This window comes from Malaclemys terrapin, chromosome 1, assembly GCF_027887155.1.
Source record: "Malaclemys terrapin pileata isolate rMalTer1 chromosome 1, rMalTer1.hap1, whole genome shotgun sequence".
NCBI lineage: Eukaryota > Metazoa > Chordata > Testudines > Emydidae > Malaclemys > Malaclemys terrapin.
Window position 1 is genome coordinate 312,696,799 of NC_071505.1, and position 20,625 is coordinate 312,717,423.

Below are 20,625 nucleotides of genomic sequence, written 5' to 3' on the forward strand. Positions count from 1 at the left end.
GGAGGCCATGGGGAAGTAGCCCAGGGAGTTGTAGGTGTTGTGCAACTGTACCAGGAGGCACTCTAAACAGCTGCAGTCCACAGGGCCCTGGGCTGGAACCCGGAGTAGAGGGCGGGCCCGGTTTCTCCCCATACCTCCCAACTCCTGATCAAACACAGGAGGAATTGACCTGGACTATAGCTTCTACCGGAGGGGAAGGCCTCTGGACTGTTTCCTGACCCACAAGATGAAACTGTGAAGCGAGCAAATCCGCCACCAAGGTAGAGAAAGAACTTTGTCACACAGTATAGCATACAAAAATGTATAGCATTCTCTGGCAACTCTGAATTATTCTTTAAAAAATATATCTTGCAAAGGCATGAAAAATCCTTGACTGTAGAACAGTGGCTCAGTCAAACTTTTAAATTTATTTTTAACTTTTTCAGAGAACTAGTTTTTATATGGTGTTCTCATAGTTTTGATGTTTGATTCAAAAGGAAGTGCTTGCCTTGATTAATTCTCATATTGATTCAATTCTGAATAAAAAAAAAAACACAGCCCACAGTCCCAACAGTAACTACACAGAGCCTTGAGATTTTTAAAACTGCTGAATCATTTAGGTGACAGCTGACTTATTGTATAATATAGGGTTGACAAGTAGAGAGACTACACTGCTATTCTAGCAATTGAAGGCTTTGATTTTTTGTTTTACACTGGCGAAGATACAACCTTCACAATTTAACAATAGTAAAAAAGAAATAGTCAAGTAGAATTGAAATTAAAAGAATTACTTTGAACTGAAATAGAAATATTTGAATTTAGCAATTAATTGGTGTAAGCGGACATAAAGTAAATTTTTAATGTACTGTAGGCAATTGTCTGCAAAGATGCATGAAACAACCATGTTTGCTTGATCTGGCTGGGATTTATTTAGCAAGTAAGAATTTTAATTTAATGTGTACTGGCTAAGATAACTAGTTGTCTGTAGGGTCAAGGTACTGACATCAGAGGCATTTCTGAACAAAGATGTTGCAGTTGGTGGGTGGATGGCACTGCTTTCAGCTGTTGTATGAGCTTGCATAAATAGTATCTCAACTTTAATCTTTCGGGTGTTCAGAGGTAGTGTGCATATTTCCATTTAACCCCTGGACACTTGCCGGCATGTATGACCCTTTAACAATTCCTGTCCCTCTGTCCATCCTTGGCACCTTGGCTCCAAACAGTCTAGGAGTAAAGCCAGTAACTTTTTGAAGTTGTAACTGTGTTGGGTACATCTATTAAGCAAAAATATTTTCATTTAATTAATACAAGGTGTCTGTTATGTTTCCTGTGTAATATGTTGAACATTTGTGAAATGTAATTTACCTCCTCAGTACAAGATGTTTTCTTTCCTTTTGTGTGTGGTGATCAATCATGGTAAAATACAGGGGAAATGAGAACTGAAAAAGATGATTAATGGACTTCGGTATCAAGAGTAAAGCTGCTTTTTTTTTTTTTTTGCAAAAATCAATTGACTAGCTATATCTCATTCTCTGTCTCTTGGTATAAATTTAATTTACACCAACAGACACCAACATGGGAAAGTAACAAACACAAAGGAGGGTCAAAGCAAACTGCAAAGTGACTTGGATAAATTAGACAAATAGAGGCAACAAGAAGCTGAACCTTTGCTAGTGGTAGGCTTAGTACGTACTTAAAAGCTATGTTGGCATAGCTGGGAAATAAAAAGCAAAACACCCCATGCCAACAGAAACCTCAACGTAGATGGGCCTATGTTGATAGAAGAGGGCTTTTGTCAACATAACTAACATCATTCAGGGAGGTGGTGGTGTTAAACCAACAAACTCCTGTATGTGTAGGCTGAGTCTACACTAGGGCTGTGCTGTCATAGCTAAGCCAGCATAGGCACCATAGGGTAGACGTACCCCTAATGAACGTAAAGCCTTAAGCACAGGGAAGGAACTAAACAGCATGTATGGAAAATGGGTTGAGCTAACCAAGCAGAAACATGATTGTCTGAAAGCAAATTTGTTTTCATCCTGTGTTAATACTCTAATATTACTTTTCATGTTACCCAAGTACTAAAGTTCCCTCGGAGAAGGTGTGGAATCTGTACAGGGAGAGATGGCGCATCCAAGGAGCTTTACTTTAAGCGCTTCAGAATCTGAGGAAAGCTTGAGCTACTGCTCTAGTTTGTGTCATAAGATGGCTGAAGTAACTGAAGTCCATAGAAATATTCTAATAAGATAACTTAAACTGCATCTTAAGCAGTATTACCTTATTGAACAATTTTTAATTTATATTATTTCTTATATAGCAAACTTTGGCCTGTTCCATTTTAACGGCTTTGTTGAGTGAGTTCTCAAGTTCAAGTAAAACCAGCAACATTGGACTAAGCATGGAGTTCCATGGTAACTGCAAACGAATATTTCAGGTAAAACAAACAAACAAACAAAATTTACGTATGCTAACTATATTTCTGATAAATAGAAATGTTAATAAAGGAAAACTTTCATGCACCAACAAATGCATTAACAATTTTGGTATGTGCAAAAGACTCCTATATATTATAAATTAATACTAAATACATACAAAGTATGTATTAATTCCTTGTTTAGTGAACATTTTAGTAATTTTAGGAATATTTGTTTCAGAAAGTGTAATGCATTTTTTGTCCATTTTATGAATGTAGATCTATGAATCTATACACAGTAGGAATCTTAACTCCCTGTCTACCAATAGCAAATAAAACTAATACTCTTTGGAATGATGATAGTCTTAAATATAGCTTTGGTTAAAAGCCAAGGAAAGCCATGCATTTAAAAATATTATTGCAGATGGTGCGGTCTGGTTGTCTCAGATGTATTGTTTGGCTATGGATAAACGTTTTTGTGAAGGCATAGCTTTAAGTTCTGTGACTGTTGTGGAACAGCTTATCAACTTCTTCCATGCCAAAGACCAAATCCCTCCTCCTCTACCAGTTGTTAGAAAAATGTATTACCAGTTTTTTCTCTTAATGACTAATATTTATAATTGAGATTTAAGCTTTTTTTTTTTTAAAGTGTTACATTGTGTAGGTAAAGGCCTTGTTTCTGTAAAAATGTTAGAAATGTTCCAAGTTAATGCAAGAATCCCAGATTTTGTAAATAAAATTTAATTTTATTATTTCTTACTATTTGCCTGATCAAGAACTTCTTACTTCATGAATGGGAGACTCCATTAATAGTATGTATTCTTCCTAACACTAGGAGGATGACCTTCGGCAGATCTTCATGCTAACAGTAGAGGTACTACAGGAATTCAGCAGGCGTGAAAACCTCAATGCTCAGATGTCTTCAGTGTTTCAGCGTTATCTTGCACTAGCCAATCAGGTCTTAAGCTGGAACTTTCTTCCTCCAAATTATATCCTTTTAATGTTTGAACCTTTGCTTCAGCTAATTAACTTCACCTGTACTTGATAATTGGAGCTTTTGAAAAATGTAACATTTAGAGAATTTTTTTTTCAAGTGGGGGTAATTTAGACCTTGCTATGTACTCTATTGGTCACTCCCATACTTGCTTATATTTACTATATATTCAAGTTGTTACTGCTGTTTTCTCTTTAAAGTTGTGAGTGTTTGTCACAAGGTTAAAATTAGCTCATAGAAGCAGCAGCTAGTTATGGGCTGCTTGACTGTCTAGCAGATGTCGGGATGGTGCAGAGTGGGAACTTTCATCTACTGCTTTAATATGAGACTAGGCAGGACCAGCAGGGATAGATCAGAGCTCTTGTTTTTCTTATAAAGCTTCTCACTGTGGATCTATCACCTCCTTCTCTCCACCAAGAAAAGGGGAGGGTGATGTAGAACTAACACCCTCCAAGAATTACACCCTCTCTGGCTTCTTTGGGAGCTAGAAGAGAAGTTCTGTACAACTTTTTCCATGAGCAGTAGAAAAGCGTTTTAGGATCCCACCAAGAAAAGCATTTGCCAGAAGGCAGGGAGAACAGACTGGACCTGGTACACTACCCCTTCCTCCTGACAACCTACAGGTTGCCTTAAGATGGTCCCTTAGTCCCTCATTCCTGTGTGTGACAGGTTGCTGATCTTGGGATCCCAAAGAAGTGGGAAGAGAGTAAAGAAGAAGAGGGACTATAATGCAGGGAAGAAGCATGGAGGGAGGGGGAAGGAATGAGAGAAGAGAGGAATAGAGATATATCACACACACACACACACACACACACACACAAAATCAGTGTAGATATGGTAAACTGCATTTTGCATTTATCCAACAAAGAGTTAAATGACAAAGCTTCACTGCCAGGGGTGACTTTTATCCCTGACTCACAAAGCTGTTTTAAATCCTTTCAAATCCATTTGCATCGAATGACACACACTACAAAAAAACTCAAATGTTATACCTGAATCCTCTGTAAGGACTTTATTTCACTCCCAGAAATATTGTTGGTTGTGGGTGATCAAAACATGTCGTCGGGGTTGTTTTTGCCCTGATTTCTGGGAAGTTTGTACCTATCATACAATAGAAAGTAAAAGTGAGATTTCCATGCTTGAAAGTGGACATTCTTAAAGTCTCGTCTGGAAGGCTGAGTTCGTATTATGAATTCTAAAGTTATAGGGGAAGTACCATGATTTAAAAGAAAACATCCATTTGCAGTTCTGTTGAAAACCACTGAATTCAGGCTGGATTAAGGGCCATATTCAGCCCTGGTGTAACTCAGCTAAAGTCAGCGAAGTTAATCCAGAGATGAGGTTGGTCCAAGGGCTTTGAAGACTGATTTTGGAGGCCAACTGCTGAATGGGCTGAGGTTGTGTAAGGAAAATTTGGGATTTGCAGAATATTGGATATCTTTTGGGATCACCTGTTGTAATTTGACAGTGTCCACAGAAGAGGTACGCCTCTATGCTGTCTTGTGTTGAAGGTTTTCCCACTGGTGTAGCGTTACCTTAGTACAAGACCCTAGTGGAGATGAATACCACAGTTGGAAACTGGGGTATGCTGTACCAGTGCAAGTCATAATTTATATGAGTGCTGTGCATCTACACTGTGGGTTTGAAATGATGCAGTTACATTGGTGCAACTACACTGATGCAAAGAAAATTGGAGAATTAAATTAGTGACCTAGCTTACATTTTTAGCTGTATGTAATCAGAAAATGGCTTGTTCTGTGCCAGTAAATAGGTGTTAATTGAAACAGATAATCAAGCCTTATCACTGCATTAGTACTAGCAATATTTTCAGTCACTTGGATACTGTCAAGATACAGTAGCTAGTAACTGTATTTTTATAATCAAAGGGAAGAGAGAATTGTCTTTTTTTTCCCCCTCCTCTGCTGGGCATTAAATTTTTATATGAAAAGCATATTTAGTATCAGAATTAATTAAATTTAATTAAGAAAACATTAAATAATTCCACCAGTGTAATTTCTTAATCTTTAATTTAAAAAAATGTGACAGTTGGCCATAGGTCTTGGACATTTGGTTCCCAGTTGTTAGACCTGAATGTGAGTGCACTTTTAATACATCAAAATTTTTGTAGCAGATGTTCTCTTCGTTCTCAGACAGTTAGCAGACCTCAGAAATGGACTTGTACAATCATCAGTTGTGTGTGGATTTTGCCATAATGTTTTGTACTTCCCTCGGCAAAATACACGGTTGGTTATTCTTGTGTTTGTCAATGACAGAGTGAAGTTAATTTGCAGTAGATATCTGTTCTCTCTAGTTAAATGATTATTGTATCTTTAAAAGAAGTGGCAAAAATGTGATGAACTCAGTACTAATCAAAGAGAATTTTAATCTTCAAGGGTCATATAATTTAGTGTAATCTCTTAAGAATTGTATTAAGACAAGTTACTTTTAGTCACTGCCAAGAGTGTTCATACTGTAATAGGATGCGCACTATTTTGCTTAGCTAAATGCAGTTTCTCACATTAAGCATCTGTATGTCACAGATGGCACATGACAGCATCATATTTAAACTGTAGCACTAGAGATGGCAAGAGCTGGTTTGAGAGATGCTGCTTCTTCCATCTCACTTTATAACATGTAGACAATCTATCAATTGTTATTTTTATCCATTACCTCCATGAATACTGTATACGCAGTAGTTCACCTGGTGTTTATGAATGCTTGAGACATTTCTTGGCAGTGCTAATTGTAAATTATGATAACATAGAATTCCTATTTTGCGCTAAGAATGTATGGCAGTCTGCAGTGGTATGTTGGCTTCTGTAGCATTGCTTTTTTTGGTACTGATACAGCATTGTTTTGTTTACTTGGATCAAGCTAGTTCTGATCACTTTTTTTTTTTCCTTTATTTTTAAATTGACCTTTGGGGAGACTGGATAACTCAGGACTAGTATTGTGCTGTATATCCATATTTTTCATAAATTTGCCTCTGCTGATTCCCACTCTGGGAGCCACATATTGTATCTAAAACATCCCATTTCAGAGCTATATACCATTGGCCCATGTGTACCTTGACATATGCAACTAAGCTGTTCTTCATGGTTCCCTCGTAACCCATCTCTCTCATGAAATTGCCTCTGCAGATCTTCCTGATTTCTCTACAGTAAGTCACATGCTTTTTAGTTGCAAGTTATGAAACCACTGACAACAGTAAAATCATTAGGGGCCTGACTTTGTGACTTTCCACAGATCCAAAATTTTTGAACAGAGAGCGTAAGATTTTTGTCGTCCTGTCTCCCCCCAAAATTGTATTAATTTCTTTGTTAGCAAATTCAGCCATGGAACTTCAGACTCATTAAGGTATAGATTTTTATAAGTTTTGGTTAATAGGTTTAGTTTAAAGTTTCAACAATAGTTTAGGTAGTAGTTTTATGGTAATGATTGCTTTAGTGCTAGTTTTTTTGTTTTGTTTTAAGTTAAAGGTCTGCACCTCTGGAGGGCTTGGGTCTCTTCCATAGTGAATGTTGGGGTGGGATCTTGGTTAAGACATCTGCTGCTTTTTAGTAGCATAATGGTGCACCTATTTAGCTGATGCAGATTGTCATAGTTGCCTTCAATGGAGCTATGTCAGTTTACACCAGCTGAGAATCTGTCTTATGACTTAAATGGTTCAGCATGCCTATTGCCTTAAATACACAAGGGAGGGGAATTCTCCTCGAATCTATTCAGTGGTTTTTATTTCTTGAGCCACGGTAAGACCTTTAAAGGAGGCTTTAGCACCCAAACAACTTAACCCAAGTTGGAAACATCTATCACTAAGTCTAACGGAGCAGTCAGAGAACCAAATGGAATGCTCTAGAGAACATTGTCCAGAAGAAACCACCATAAGAGTCCCTGACTACCAGAGGAAGAGAAGAGGCCATATGTGAATATAGCAATTGTATGTGGGCAAGACAAGAACTGCTTTTTGAGGGGCTAAGTACTTTTGAGTAAGGCATGTGGTCTGTGGTCCTGTGTTCAACTTAAGTGTTAATCCTATTAATAATGTCTTAAGAGATACTGAGCAGAGTGTGAGAAAGAGGGTTTGGATTTCATGAATTTTAAAGATAACTAAACAAAACTTAAACACCATATTGAAACTGAACTCAACCATAATTAGTGCTTCATGACTTGGTTTTTTCTAGACATTTTGTTGCAAACTATATAAGACCTAGGACATAAGAATGGCCATACTGGGTCAGACCAATGGTCCATCTAGCCTAGTATCCTGTCTTCTGACTGTGGCCAATGGCAGGTGCTTCAGAGGGAATGAACAGAACAGGTAACCATCAAGTGATCCATCCCCTGTCACCCATTCCCAGCTTCTTGCAAACAGAAGCTAGGGTCACTTCAGTGTATGGTTTTGCATCCTTGCCCATCGTGACTAATAGCCATTGATGGAACCGTCCTCCATGGATTTATCTAATTCTGTTTTTAACCTTGTTATAGTCTTGGCCTTCACAACATCCTCTGGCAAAGAGTTCCACAGGTTGACTGCATTGTGTGAAGAAATATTTCCTTTTGTTAGTTTTAAACCTGCTGCCAATTAATTTCATTTGGTGACCCCTAGTTCTTGTGTTATGAGAAGGAGTAAGTAACACTTCCTTATTTACTTTCTCCACACCAGTCATGATTCTATAAACCTCTATCATATCTTCCCTCCCCTTAGTCGTCTCTTTTCCAGGATGAAAAGTTCCGGTCTTATTAATTGCTTGTCACATGGAAGCTGTTCCATACCCCTAATTATTTTTGTTCCCCTTTTCTGAACCTTTTCCAATTCCAATATATCTTTTTTGAAATGTGGCAACCACATCTGCACGCAGTATTCAAGATGTGGGCATACCATGGATTTATATAGAGGCAATATGATATTTTCTCCTGTCTTACCTATCCCTTTCCTAATGATTCCCAACATTCTGTTAGCTTTTTTTGATTGCCTCTGCAGATTGAGTGGATGTTTTCAGAGAACTCTCCACAATGACTGCAAGATCTTTCTTGAATGGTAACAGCTAATTTAGATCCGATTGTTTTATATGTAAAGTTGTGATTTTGTTTTCCAATGGGCATCTGCCATTTTGTTGCTCAGTCACCCAGTTTAGTGAGATCCCTTTGTAACTCTTCACAGTGTGCTTTGGACTTAACTATCTTGAGTAGTTTTGTATCATCTGCAAATTTTGCCACGTCACTATTAACCCCTTTTTCCAGAACATTTATATTGAACAGTACTAGTCCCAGTACAGACCTCTGGAGGATGCCACTATTTACCTCTCTCCATTCCGAAAACTGACCATTTATTCCTACCCCAGTTACTGATCCATGAGGACCTTCCCTCTTATCCCATGATAGCTTACTTTGCTTGAGAGCCTTTGGTAAGGGACCTTGTCAAAGGCTTTCTGAAAATCTAGTACACTATATCCACTGGATCCCTCTTGTCCACATGCTTTTGACCCCCTCAGAGAATTCTAGTAGATTTGTGAGGCATGGTTTCCCTTTACAAAAACCATGTTCACTCTTTGCCAAAAATCATGTTCATCAATGTGTCTGATAATTCTGTTCTTTACTACAGTTTGAACCAATTTGCCTGGTACTGAAGTTAGGCTTACTTGCCAGGATCACCTCTGGAGCCTTTTTAAGAAATTGGCGTTGCAGTAGCTATCCTCTAGTCATCTGGTACAGAAGCTGATTTGAAATGATAGGTTACATATCACAGTTAGTAGTTCTGATTTGTAGTGTAGTATCTGAGCAACTTGCAAACCTTAATAGATCTTGCAGTGCCTCTAAGGAAGTAGTTTTATCCCCATTTAAAAAAAGAGGAAGTGAGACTGAGAGATTAAAGGCCTGACTTTTCAAGGTGCTGAGTGCACACAACTCCAGTTTTGGCATCTCTGAAAACTAGGCTGCAAGTGACTGGCACACAAGTAGTCTGTGGCAAAACTGGGAACAGAACCTAGGGTATTTTGAGTCTTAGTCCAGTGCCTCAACTGCAAGGTAATTTAGCCTTCCTCTTAACTGTTAATTATGCTGCCCTGGACAAAAGTTTAGTATTTAGAAGTGTAGGCTGGTTTTTTTTTTTTTTTTTTTTTTTTTTTTTAAGCAGAAGATGCTAAGCATTCAAGCATGGGCTTTCCTCATTTTATTACCCAAACCTCACCTCCCAAAAAAAGTCAGACATGAAAGGCTTATCCTGTAGGGACTTATGAGGGTTTGTAAGATCCCTTATAGACTGAGAGTCCCTTTCCCATAGGGACCAATTCCAGTCCATCTGTGTATCAGTTTTAGCCAGGATCTGAGAACAACTCACTATGTGCTTGGCATAGATGCAAACCAGAAACAACAGTCTTTAAACTCTAAATATAATCAGTATACTGGCAATACAACGTTGTACTGCAGACTTCCAGCTGTTAGATTTTATTTAAAGTTTTTAATTATTTGTAAAACATATGTATAGGAGTACTTCTATTGTACTTGAAACACTTTTTCTCCAAACAAATCCTAAAGCTTGATTAAAATGACCTTTGAAGCAAGTATCTCATAATGCGCCAGATCATCCTCTCCAGCAGAAACACCAGTGGGAGAAGTCTGTCAGAGGAAATCAAAGCATTGATTATGAACTACTCCCCTATTGTTCTGTTGGGAATAGGCAGGGTTTGCTTTCACCTGGAACAGGCTGTGGGGGCCAACCACCAAACCTGGTGGATCTGCAGAAGGCCCTGAGCTACAACACTTGCTCTAATACCCAATGGCTGCCCTCAGACCCATGGAGAGGTTTTGTGGAAAAGATAATATAGCCCCACCTCTTGAGGGTCAGAGGGGCAGCAGTGCATATCCTGTCCATTCACTACTCATGGGCTCTGGACCCACAGAGTGTCTTTCACAGGGGAGTCATGGAAGTTGGCTATGCTGCAGAGAAGGCTGACCTATGTGTAGATCTGGAGGTTAACGCCACCTATTGTTTGTTGTGCAGATATTCATTAATATGAATTAGTATGTCAATAAAAATGTGCGTAATTGTAAGTAATACTTAGAGCATATATAATTTGAAAATCATTTTAATTTCCCAGTGATTGCCCATGTTTGAAAACATGGTTTTATTTCTATAATCTGTAAAACTAAGCCCATCGTGAAGTTGGTGGGTGCATACATAAATTGGGATGAGGGGAACCAATGTAAGCTAAATGAACCCTTCCAAAACAATACTTCAGTATGATCTGCAATTGTTCTCTTCCAGCAAAAGCACCAGTGAATACATTTGCCTTACTGTATGTCATGGCATGAATGACATTTCTACATTATTATACTTCTCAGCACAATTTGAGACTGTTCATTGAATAACACTGCTCTACAGCCAAAATGCTTCTGAAATAAATGTAGTCAAACTTTACTAATTCTGGGTCACTGAGAACGAAAATGATGCTTAAAATTGTTGATTGGCTCTAGTTTTCAAGATATGCTATTGGGTCAGTATATACGACCCTTGACTTGGGAATGGCAGAGGATAAGTGAGTTATAAAGGGAAGGGATCTCAATTTAAACCAGAAATGACTAAAATACATCTTTGACTGGATCTATGAATAAATCTATGACTGGGTTTGGACAGTACTTGCTTTTTAGGCAAAACAATGAATGATGCAATCTGAAGCTGGTATTGCGTCATACATGATATGAATTGCATCATGTTATTCCTAGAAATCACGGATGATGCAATCATAACGAAGCTTACATCACTCTGCTGAACAAATTGCCCTATATCAGCTCTAGAAATCCTACAGTGTCATGCTCTCTTATTTGTCAGTGTTTGATTTTGCAAAGGGACACATTTCTGTTTAGCCAAAGTGAGCAAAGATGCCTCGTACTTGTGTGAACAGTGCAGATAACTTCTGCTATGTTTGTGGTGAAGTGACTTTTGCATCACAAAAGCACAGTATAACCACTATGGTTAAGAAAGCCTATCACCTTTATTTTGGCTGCAAAATTGGAGATCAGGACAAGACGTGGGTCCCACACATATGCTGCAAAACTTGTGCAACAAATCTTCGCCAGTGGTTGAACAGGAAAAGGAAATCTATGCCTTTTGTAGTGCCAATGATTTGGAGAGAGCCAACAGGTCATACCAGCAATTGTTACTTCTGCATGGTGCCTCCAGTTGGGAAAGGTGTGTCAAAGAAGAAAAAGTGGACTGTGCATTATCCAAACATTCCATCAGCTATATGCCCCGTACCCCACGGAAAAGGACTGCCAGTTCCTGATGCACCAGAATCATTCTCACTTGAGTCAGACAAGGAAGAGGAAGAGGATGAAACTTCTGGTCCTGAACCATCAATGTCACAGGACCCACATTTTTCTCCCATCCTCCTCCTCTGAACCACACCTCATAACACAAGGTGAACTGAATGACCTTGTCAGGGATTTGGAACTACCCAAGAGTAAGGCAGAGCTGTTGGGCTCCAGACTACAGCAGGGGAATCTCCTGGCAGGTGATGTTAGGGTTTCCATGTTCCGTGACGGTCAAAAGGATCTTGTCCCATTCTTCTTCATGGAAGGTGATCTTGTAGCCTGCAACAACCTCGATGGTGTGATGGCAGCCCTCAACATCGTTCACGATCTAGATGAGTGGAGACTGTTCATTGATTCATCGAAGACGAGTCTTAAAGCTGTTTTACTGCCATCAATTCCAGTTGGTCATGCAGTCCATATGAAGGAAACCTATGACAACATGAAACAACTTTTGAGGTGCATAAACAACATCAGTGGCAGCTTTGTGGCGATTTGAAGGTTGTTGCTCTCTTGCTTGGTCTGCAGACTGGATACACAAAGTACTGCTGTTTTCTCTGCGAATGGGATAGTTGTGCAAGAGATTCCCACTATATCAAGAAAGATTGGCCACTCCGACAGTCATTGGAGCCTGGGAGGAAAAGTGTTCGGCATCCACCACTTGTTGAATCAAGGAAGATTTTGTTACCACCCTTACACATCAAGCTGGGTCTGATGAAGAACTTTGTCAAGGCCATTGACAAAACACAAGCAGTTTTCAAGTACCTCCGTGGAAAATTTCCAAGGTTAAGTGAAGCGAAGATAAAGGAAGGTGTCTTTGTTGGTCCTCAGATTCGTGAACTTCTTTGAGATGATGCATTTGACCATGCACTGCGTGGCAAGGAAAAGACGGCATGAAAAGCCTTCCAGTTAGTGGCAATAAATTTTCTCGGAAACAACAAGGCAGACAACTACAGGTTGTTGGTGGAAAACCTCCTCAAGGCATACAAAAGCCTTGGTTGCAACATGTCACTAAAGATACATTTTTTGCACTCTCATCTAGATTTTTTTCCACCGAACTGCGGAGCAGTGAGCGACGAGCACAGCGAGCGATTTCACTAGGACATTGCAACAATGGAGAAACGCTATCAGGGCAAATGGAGCCCATCAATGCTTGCAGACTATTGCTGGACAGTGACAAGAGATGCTCCATTTAATGAATACAAGAGTCAAGCCAAGAAGCGCCGAATAGACACTGAATAGGACGAAACTATGTACATAATAGTTTTTTGCCTTTTTGTTTCACAATAAATTTTATTTGTATAACCCTTTTGCTGATTTTTAAAGCGTTACATAAACAGGACAGGTGAAATATTATCATGTAAAGCAACCATAAACACATGAAAAGACCTAGGTTTACAATTTATGATTCAAACTCTACTATCTACACAATATACATAGCCATAAAATGTAAAAACTTAAATATCTTAGAAACAGTAGCCAATCAGTTGTTTTAATTGTCATATTTGAATTCAGCACATCAAAATACATAATAAATAGCACATTTTATCTCTGAAGCAGACGACTTCTCAAAAATCGTAGACCAGTGTAACCTTTTTTTTTTATTTTAAAAGACTTTCAGCTTCTGTAAGAATCTCTGTATTTTACATTTTATCATCTCAGTACAAAGTTGAATTTCCTATTGGTTGTTTTTAATGTGCATTTGTGTGGGATCACCAGTGAGCTGTTTTAACGATTTGCTCTGGGGGAAAAAAAGATTAATTTTAAAAAATTAATTTAGTTTTCCTGTGACATTACAGAGTGGTGCAGTGGCATTTTTATTGTTAAACTATATTGCTGTCTGAACTCCTGGAAATAGTATTGCACAAATTAGTCATATTTCTATTGCTTTAAAAGTATTGACAGTCTTCAAATTCATTTTTGATAACAATATGTTACAAAACCAGCATTTATCATGGGTAGCATCAGAAGCTGAATGTGCACTATCAAATTTAGTATCCATTTTTCAGCCATTCTGGACCAATGCTAATAACAGTGTAAACCATAGCATAGACCAGGAATTTCACTGTAGTGTCCCTGAAGCAAGTTTTTATGCCAGTGTGATAAGCATGCCTGATCCCTATCTACACTAGCAGTTATATACATTTACTAGCACCAGTGCAATGACATGTTCTGGAAAATGGGCTCTAGGTTCTCTGATGTAGCTGCAGTCTCATTTTGGATTGTTTAGTGAACATATACATTATTTCACCTACAAATCTTCTATTGTCAGATGTCATCAGGCCATTAGTATGAGATTCAGTTCTAAAAATAACAGGATATGACTACTAAATACTGAGGCTTGTTAAAATAGTGACAGTAAACCAGCCCTTCTTTCATTCCAAATTAGGTGTGCATATGTAACTGGTCCCATTTGTAAATTAAACCTACTAATGAATAAATTGAATCTCTAATCCTCTTCTGGTACTTCTATCTTTCATATTCATTTGGTACAGAATTAAGGAGAAGAGCACTTTCACTAGTAAAGAATAATTTATCCTGCTGTATTTTCTTCATCAGATTACCATGGGTGGAGAAAATCATTTATAACTTACTGTACAATTTCGACTACTACTAAGTCCTTTGAAATGCACTTGAGAGTAACTGTAAAGTTTTGGTGAAGGATGGTTACTTCCTATTATAACTTACACTAATATATTATTTTCATCCAAAAAACTGAAATACTTTCATCAAGTCACTTTATAGATATCTTAAACTTTTATTTATATTCTCAAATATAAATGAGACTTAACTCCATTATCTTGTATTTCTGTATGAAATAATCTATTGTGTATCTCGGAGTCCATATTGTTCACATATACATTTGTAAATTTGTATGTAATGAAATTCATTTTATATTGAAGTAATATAAAAGTCCTGAATTGTTTCAGTTCATTATGTGTCGATTGCAGTTCTCCCACTTACAATGAAATTGCTCTATGGAAAAAATTACTTCACTATAGGAGGGTTCAACTGTGTATGATGGTGGTGGGGTTCTATTTTGGTTGCTGCCATATGGTTGGAGTCACTGTGGTACTATGATGTCTCCCCAAACAAGTGGCAGTAAAAATGTTGCACCCTGCTTTATGCTCACACTTTTGTTTATGCCACTTATATTTGGGGTTTTTGTCTTTTTTAAATCCCCACTTGCTTACTCTTTTAAATAATGTGATCAGTATGGGTAGAGCTTATTGACATCTATTAGTGTAGTATAAACTCTGATGTCTAGAACTTTACATATTTTGAGAAATCTGGAGTATATATGATGCCTTTAACCGCATATAGTATTACATGTAGTGTATTCTCAATGGCTCTCTAAATATTTATATACTTTAGTATAGTCATAGACTCACAGAGTGCAGTGGATTTACATGCTTAAGTGGTTTCTCGCATCTTTGGTCATCCAACACTAGACCATTTGCAGAGTTCCATGCTTGTAATTTAATGTTGAGTAATTAGATGGTTCTCTGCAATGAATTCATAGATGCAATGTGTGTATGTTCCTTGGTTTCTCTTTTAAGAACATATGCTTAATAGAACAATGACTTGTGGTGCCTTATGCTTTTATTCTTCCTAGCATGATAAAAAAATTAGAGTAATACAGGGGGAACATATTTTCATTCTGTGAAGCATATTTGGCTATTTAGAAAAATAGGATATATGTTTCAAAGAGCTATCTTTAGCAATCATAAGGCCTTTATAAAAGCTGCCAGGAAAATTTTTTAGAAAATGACTTCCTATTTTGCATAAATTTTAACACCTGTTAATTGCGGTTGCTTTTTTTCCCTCTCCCCCTGTCACATTAGATATCCTGGTTATCAAAGTGATCATATCACTATGGTATGTCTCATAATTATGATCAAACTGTTATCTAACATTCCTGGAGCATTCTTTTTTTCAATACTTAATACCTTTTATTCCTTGGCCTCATGCATGAATTATGCTGTGTATGTGGAGAGGCTTAAAGATTGTTTCCATTACATTCTTTCTGAATGGATCCTGTTGTATCTAGGATTTTTTTTAAAGGCAAGTAGGAATGTTATTGTTGACCTTGACACCAGATAACTGGGCAGACATTATATAGCTATGTTTGAATCCTCACAAAATGTGATGCTAAAGCCAACAGAGTTGTGGCGTGAAACCCTCCTGGACATCAGAGTTATGGAGCTTTTCTTTACAGTAAGTCTCATTCTTCTTCAACTTTCATAATACAGGTCACAGAGAAGCAACTCCTTCCTCTTTTAAAACATTATTGTTGGATTCTTCCTGTTGTACCAGGTAAGACTAATTCTGTTAACATCAATTTTTACCCTAGCAAGTTTCTAAGGTGGTGGTGGACTATTGATTTTTTTTTTCCCTATCAAGTGATCAAGACGTACTTTGCATATAAAGTGTCTTAAATTATTTTTATTTTAAAAATTATTCATGTATTCATTTAATATGTTGGACATATCTATTCGCCAGATGAAATTCTGAGCATAATGCGTTAGCCGTGTTATCAGATACCTTTTTAGCTAAGGTATTGCCTCTCTACAAATATCAGCTGAACAATAGGTTTTCACTGCTGCTGGAACACTGCTCAACAGAACAGTTGAAAACTAGCAATATCTTTGCATTTCTCCATCCAAGTTTAGCATAAAACTCCATTCGTTATAAACTGGATATAAACCAAAAAGGTCAATGATAGATCTGCTGATTGGAAAATAGCTGAGTAACACATGGTTATTTTGTATTTTTTTTTAAACTGCTATTAAAGCTGGGTAAAAATAATTTCCTACCACTAATTTTTGTTAATATTTGCTTAATTTGCAGTCAGCCCAGCCACAGTATTCAGATTATTTATGTAAACTGCTATGCTAATCTTATTTTATATCCTATCCCATCTCTTGGGATCTTGCAGCTCAACATTCTTCAGGCTAGGGTTCCTTTTGCAAAGCAGACAAATAATATACTCAAAACTCTGTTGGGGTGGGCACTATGTAGCATATATAAATCTCTAGAACCAAAAGTGATATGTCTGACCTGTGAGTTTGACTACACATCTATATTCAGTGTTTTATTAAAGGAGATTCATTTGTTTGATTGAAAATTTATCTTGCTCCAGCAGTTCTTGAAAAGGTGAAAAACTTCCTGGCAGAACTCTTAACAGCCACACACAATCTGAACAGCTGTCTAGACGATCTAGACAGTTGCTACTGTCAGCTGTGAACCTCCTAATGCAAATAACTTTTGGGTTTACAGGTTAACCCTTTCTAGTTTAACTGTACTAAGAAGTCCCTGAGTTAAATGTCTGACTTCTGATTTGTTCTTCAGTGTTAAATTTTGAGTAACTGCCTTATCCATCACATTCAGAAGATGAATGCTTCTGAATACTAAACATTTATTTTATTTAATGGAAACTAAAGAATACATCAGTTTGTTAAATCATTTGTGAATGCACAAAAATCAAAACAGCACACTGTTACTTTTGTTTTAAGTAGCACGGCTTAAGTCGTATAACATTAATTTTGCATTTGAAGTAATGCAGCCTTTGCTTCTGTAGATATCAAATTCTTGTTCAAATACAAAAATTAAATGAACAGTGATAATTTACACACTTATTTGAACTAACAAATTTGAATACTTTTAGTTTTGTAAAACTGCCATTTTAAAGGAGAAAAATCCTAATTTCTACATGGTGTAAGATTTATTTTAATAGGGTAGAGTGGGGAAGAATTGTTTTAAATTTCAAAATTGTGTTTTCACGTGATTTGATCTTTCAGAAGTTAAAATAGTTGTAACTTGTCTTTGTGTATCATTTAGAGGTTTGTGTTAGTTGCACAATTATCACTTGGATAACATTTGAGATGGGCTAAATAGAGAAATGGTTATAAAGATTTAACTTCTTTTATATATATCAATTTAACAAGACTGTGTTTTTTTTTTTTTGAGAGGCCGACTATACTAGTATTTATTATACCATTATATTATACTATTTGCTTTGTCCTGTAGAAATAAAATGCTTGTCCTAATAAAAGCCTTAAAGTATTGCAAATATGTATTGCAATTATGTATTGCAATACATATTTGCAATAAATATGTAAAAATATGTTTTAAATCTATTGATATGTTAAATTTATTTTAATCCAGAATTGGTAACCACATAAGTAGTGATGTAACACTCCATTTGCAGAAATGAGAAAAGATTACTAGTGGTCTCAGAGATGTTGCCAAGGGTGAGGTGCGCTTGTTTTGTGTGCCTTCAGTGTTTACCTCTGCTAAAGAAGCATCTATATAATCTTGATTGAATTTATCAACTAACTTTAGCAAGACGCTGTAGCTTAGGCATAGTTAGCATAATACAGATGACTGTCATTATTGCTGTTTTTAGAAGGAGCAGTATGTCTGACTGGCTGGCATCTGTTTCTCTCTTTAAGACATAACATGCACTAAACAGTTCAATTTCTAAAATGTAGGTAGGACCCAATTAAGTGTTACTTTTGGTGAGTTAAGTCATGGCTCATGACGCTAATAAACTGAGGAGCAATCTTGACGTTTACTCTGGTTTAGGGCGATGCTATAGAAGCCATGTCATTTCAGGTTGACTAGAAATTAGGGTAAGATTTTCTTTTGGTGTCTGCTTTTTTGGATTGAGAGCCATATGATTGTTGTAAGAACAGGCATGTGTTTTTCATGTATTATTAATTCATTTCACTTTGTAAAAGGTACATCGAAAAATCAGAGAGGATACAGATATGGCACAAGACTCTCTACAGTGCCTAGCACAGCTAGCTTCTCTGCATGGGCCAGTCTTTCCTGATGAAGGTTCACAAGTTGATTATCTGGCACATTTCATCGAAGGATTACTGAATACTATCAATGGGTATGTACACTTGCCTTTTAAATTTAGATGGCATCTTTTAATCTTTACTTTGGAGTGGAAGGAGAGAGCCAGTATGGCTTATTTCTTTGCATAATTTGTGTTTGGAGTTGAACTATTAAAATGGAATAACATTTTTTCGAAAGGGTATTTCTTGAAAAGAGTATAAAGTATATATTGGTTTGTTAAATGCTGAAAATTCATCCATAAAATGAACAATTTTAAGCTTTTTTCCTAATTTCTAAAAAAACCCCAAACCCTGCTGTTTCTATCTATAGAGTTGAAATAGAGGACTCTGAAGCAATGGGAATCTCCAGTGTTTTCAGCAACCTGATAACTGTGTTTCCTCGCAATGTTTTAACTGCCATTCCAAATGAACTTTTCTCTTCATTTGTTAACTGCCTCACACACCTCACCTGTTCTTTTGGGAGAAGTGCTGCACTGGAAGAAGTGGTGAGTACTGTTCTTGAACTGCAATTGATTCTTGAAAGAGTTGAGTTCTTTTTATTGCATTTATGGTGAACATGAAATTAACAAGAGACATAAGAACGTAATAGATTTGTAATGACTTAGTAATGTTTGGATGTCTTAGCCCCATTCTGTAATATATGTTTTCTGAGATTCATTAGTTCTGTTTGAGAGAAAGTTGTTGTTGTTAACTTTTAGTTTATTTTTACATTACTGTAATCAGATGTAGAAGAGATATGTGTAGACCAATATAATTAATAATGAAGAACAATAGAAATAATTATGCACCTTTAAATACTTGTCTAACAAATTTAAACTTGAATTAAAATTTTGATTAAAATACCTGTTAAACGTCTTCATTTTAAATTGACAGCTTCACTAGCAAGTATAGTAGGCATTAAATATTGCTTAAGTGTTCAGGTAGAACTTCTGAGAAGTGCTTATAAATGGTTAACAATTTACAGATTTGAAAGCCTGGAATGGCTATGTGCACATATGGGCAAATTGAAACTTACCTGAAGCTTGAACCTCTGTTTAAGTGAATGCATCTGCTATGATATTCCCTGTTACTGCCCCCATTCTATGTCTTAGTGGCTGTTTTAAGTATCCCTTGACTGTTGACTCAGTTCAGATGACATTTTTACAAATTTAGATGGCCTGGTAATTCAGTGTTTTGTTGTTGTTATATCAAAGCTGTTGGCTGTAACATACATGAGCAATTACTATCCCTCTATCTCTCTGCCCAGGAGAGTAATATTAAAAATGAAACAATCCCAAGAGGAGCTATTTGAAGAAGAGACATAGTCAATAAGGCAGATAAACTGTGCAGCTCCTGTGTATGATAATGAGAACTAACATCGGTAAATTTGCTACACAGTGATGTAAAAATAGAACTTAAGAATATAAAACTGTCCTTATTTATTAGCAATGTTTAATAATTTTTTCTCTTAGATTATATGTTTATAAAAAGGTGGCTTTCTACCTATTTGGGCTTTACCAACAAAAAAACTCCAGAAAGATCCTATATTGAAAAGCTTTTAAAATGAATTATGTGGAGGTTTTCTCATTGCCAGAAGGGCCTGAGTTCTCCAACCTTTGCTGTTGACTGACCTTTACAATTAGCACTTACATTATAAAATACTTTCCCATGATAGTTATGAATGTGACGGGTTTGAGCACAGAAACCCCCTTGGAAGCTGCCACCCGACGTGCCAAGACTACTTCTGCCCCTGCTTTCCCTGCCAAGCTTGGGACTCCAGCACCCTGTCTTGCTGAGCCAGACACGCCTGTCTGCTCCAACTCAGACGCAGGGTCTGAATTACTTGCCCCAAAGCTGCAGACTTAACTGAAAGCAGCTTATAGAAGTGTTCTTGTCTTTAACACTCAGATGCCCAACACCCAACGGGGTCTAAACCCAAATAAATCCGTTTTACCCTGTGGAAAGCTTATACAGGGTAAACTCATAAATTGTTCGTCCTCTATAACACTGATAGAGAGAGATGCACAGCTGTCCCCCCCCTCCCCCCAGTTATTAATACATACTTTGGGCTAATTAATAAGTAAAAA

The 20,625-nt window shown here is 37.1% G+C and overlaps 1 protein-coding gene across 2 annotated transcripts in view; it reads left to right on the forward strand.

Moving 5' to 3' along the window:
• The window catches only part of XPO4 (exportin 4), a 169,844-nt gene that overhangs the window by 88,402 nt on the left and 60,817 nt on the right, over nucleotides 1-20,625 (forward strand). For both annotated transcript variants that reach the window (XM_054015468.1, XM_054015469.1), the window contains 5 exons: nucleotides 2,297-2,413; nucleotides 3,228-3,381; nucleotides 15,799-15,911; nucleotides 18,437-18,594; nucleotides 18,870-19,044. In XM_054015468.1, the coding sequence (XP_053871443.1) occupies nucleotides 2,297-2,413; nucleotides 3,228-3,381; nucleotides 15,799-15,911; nucleotides 18,437-18,594; nucleotides 18,870-19,044 (717 nt within the window). The remainder of the gene's footprint in view (nucleotides 1-2,296; nucleotides 2,414-3,227; nucleotides 3,382-15,798; nucleotides 15,912-18,436; nucleotides 18,595-18,869; nucleotides 19,045-20,625) is intronic.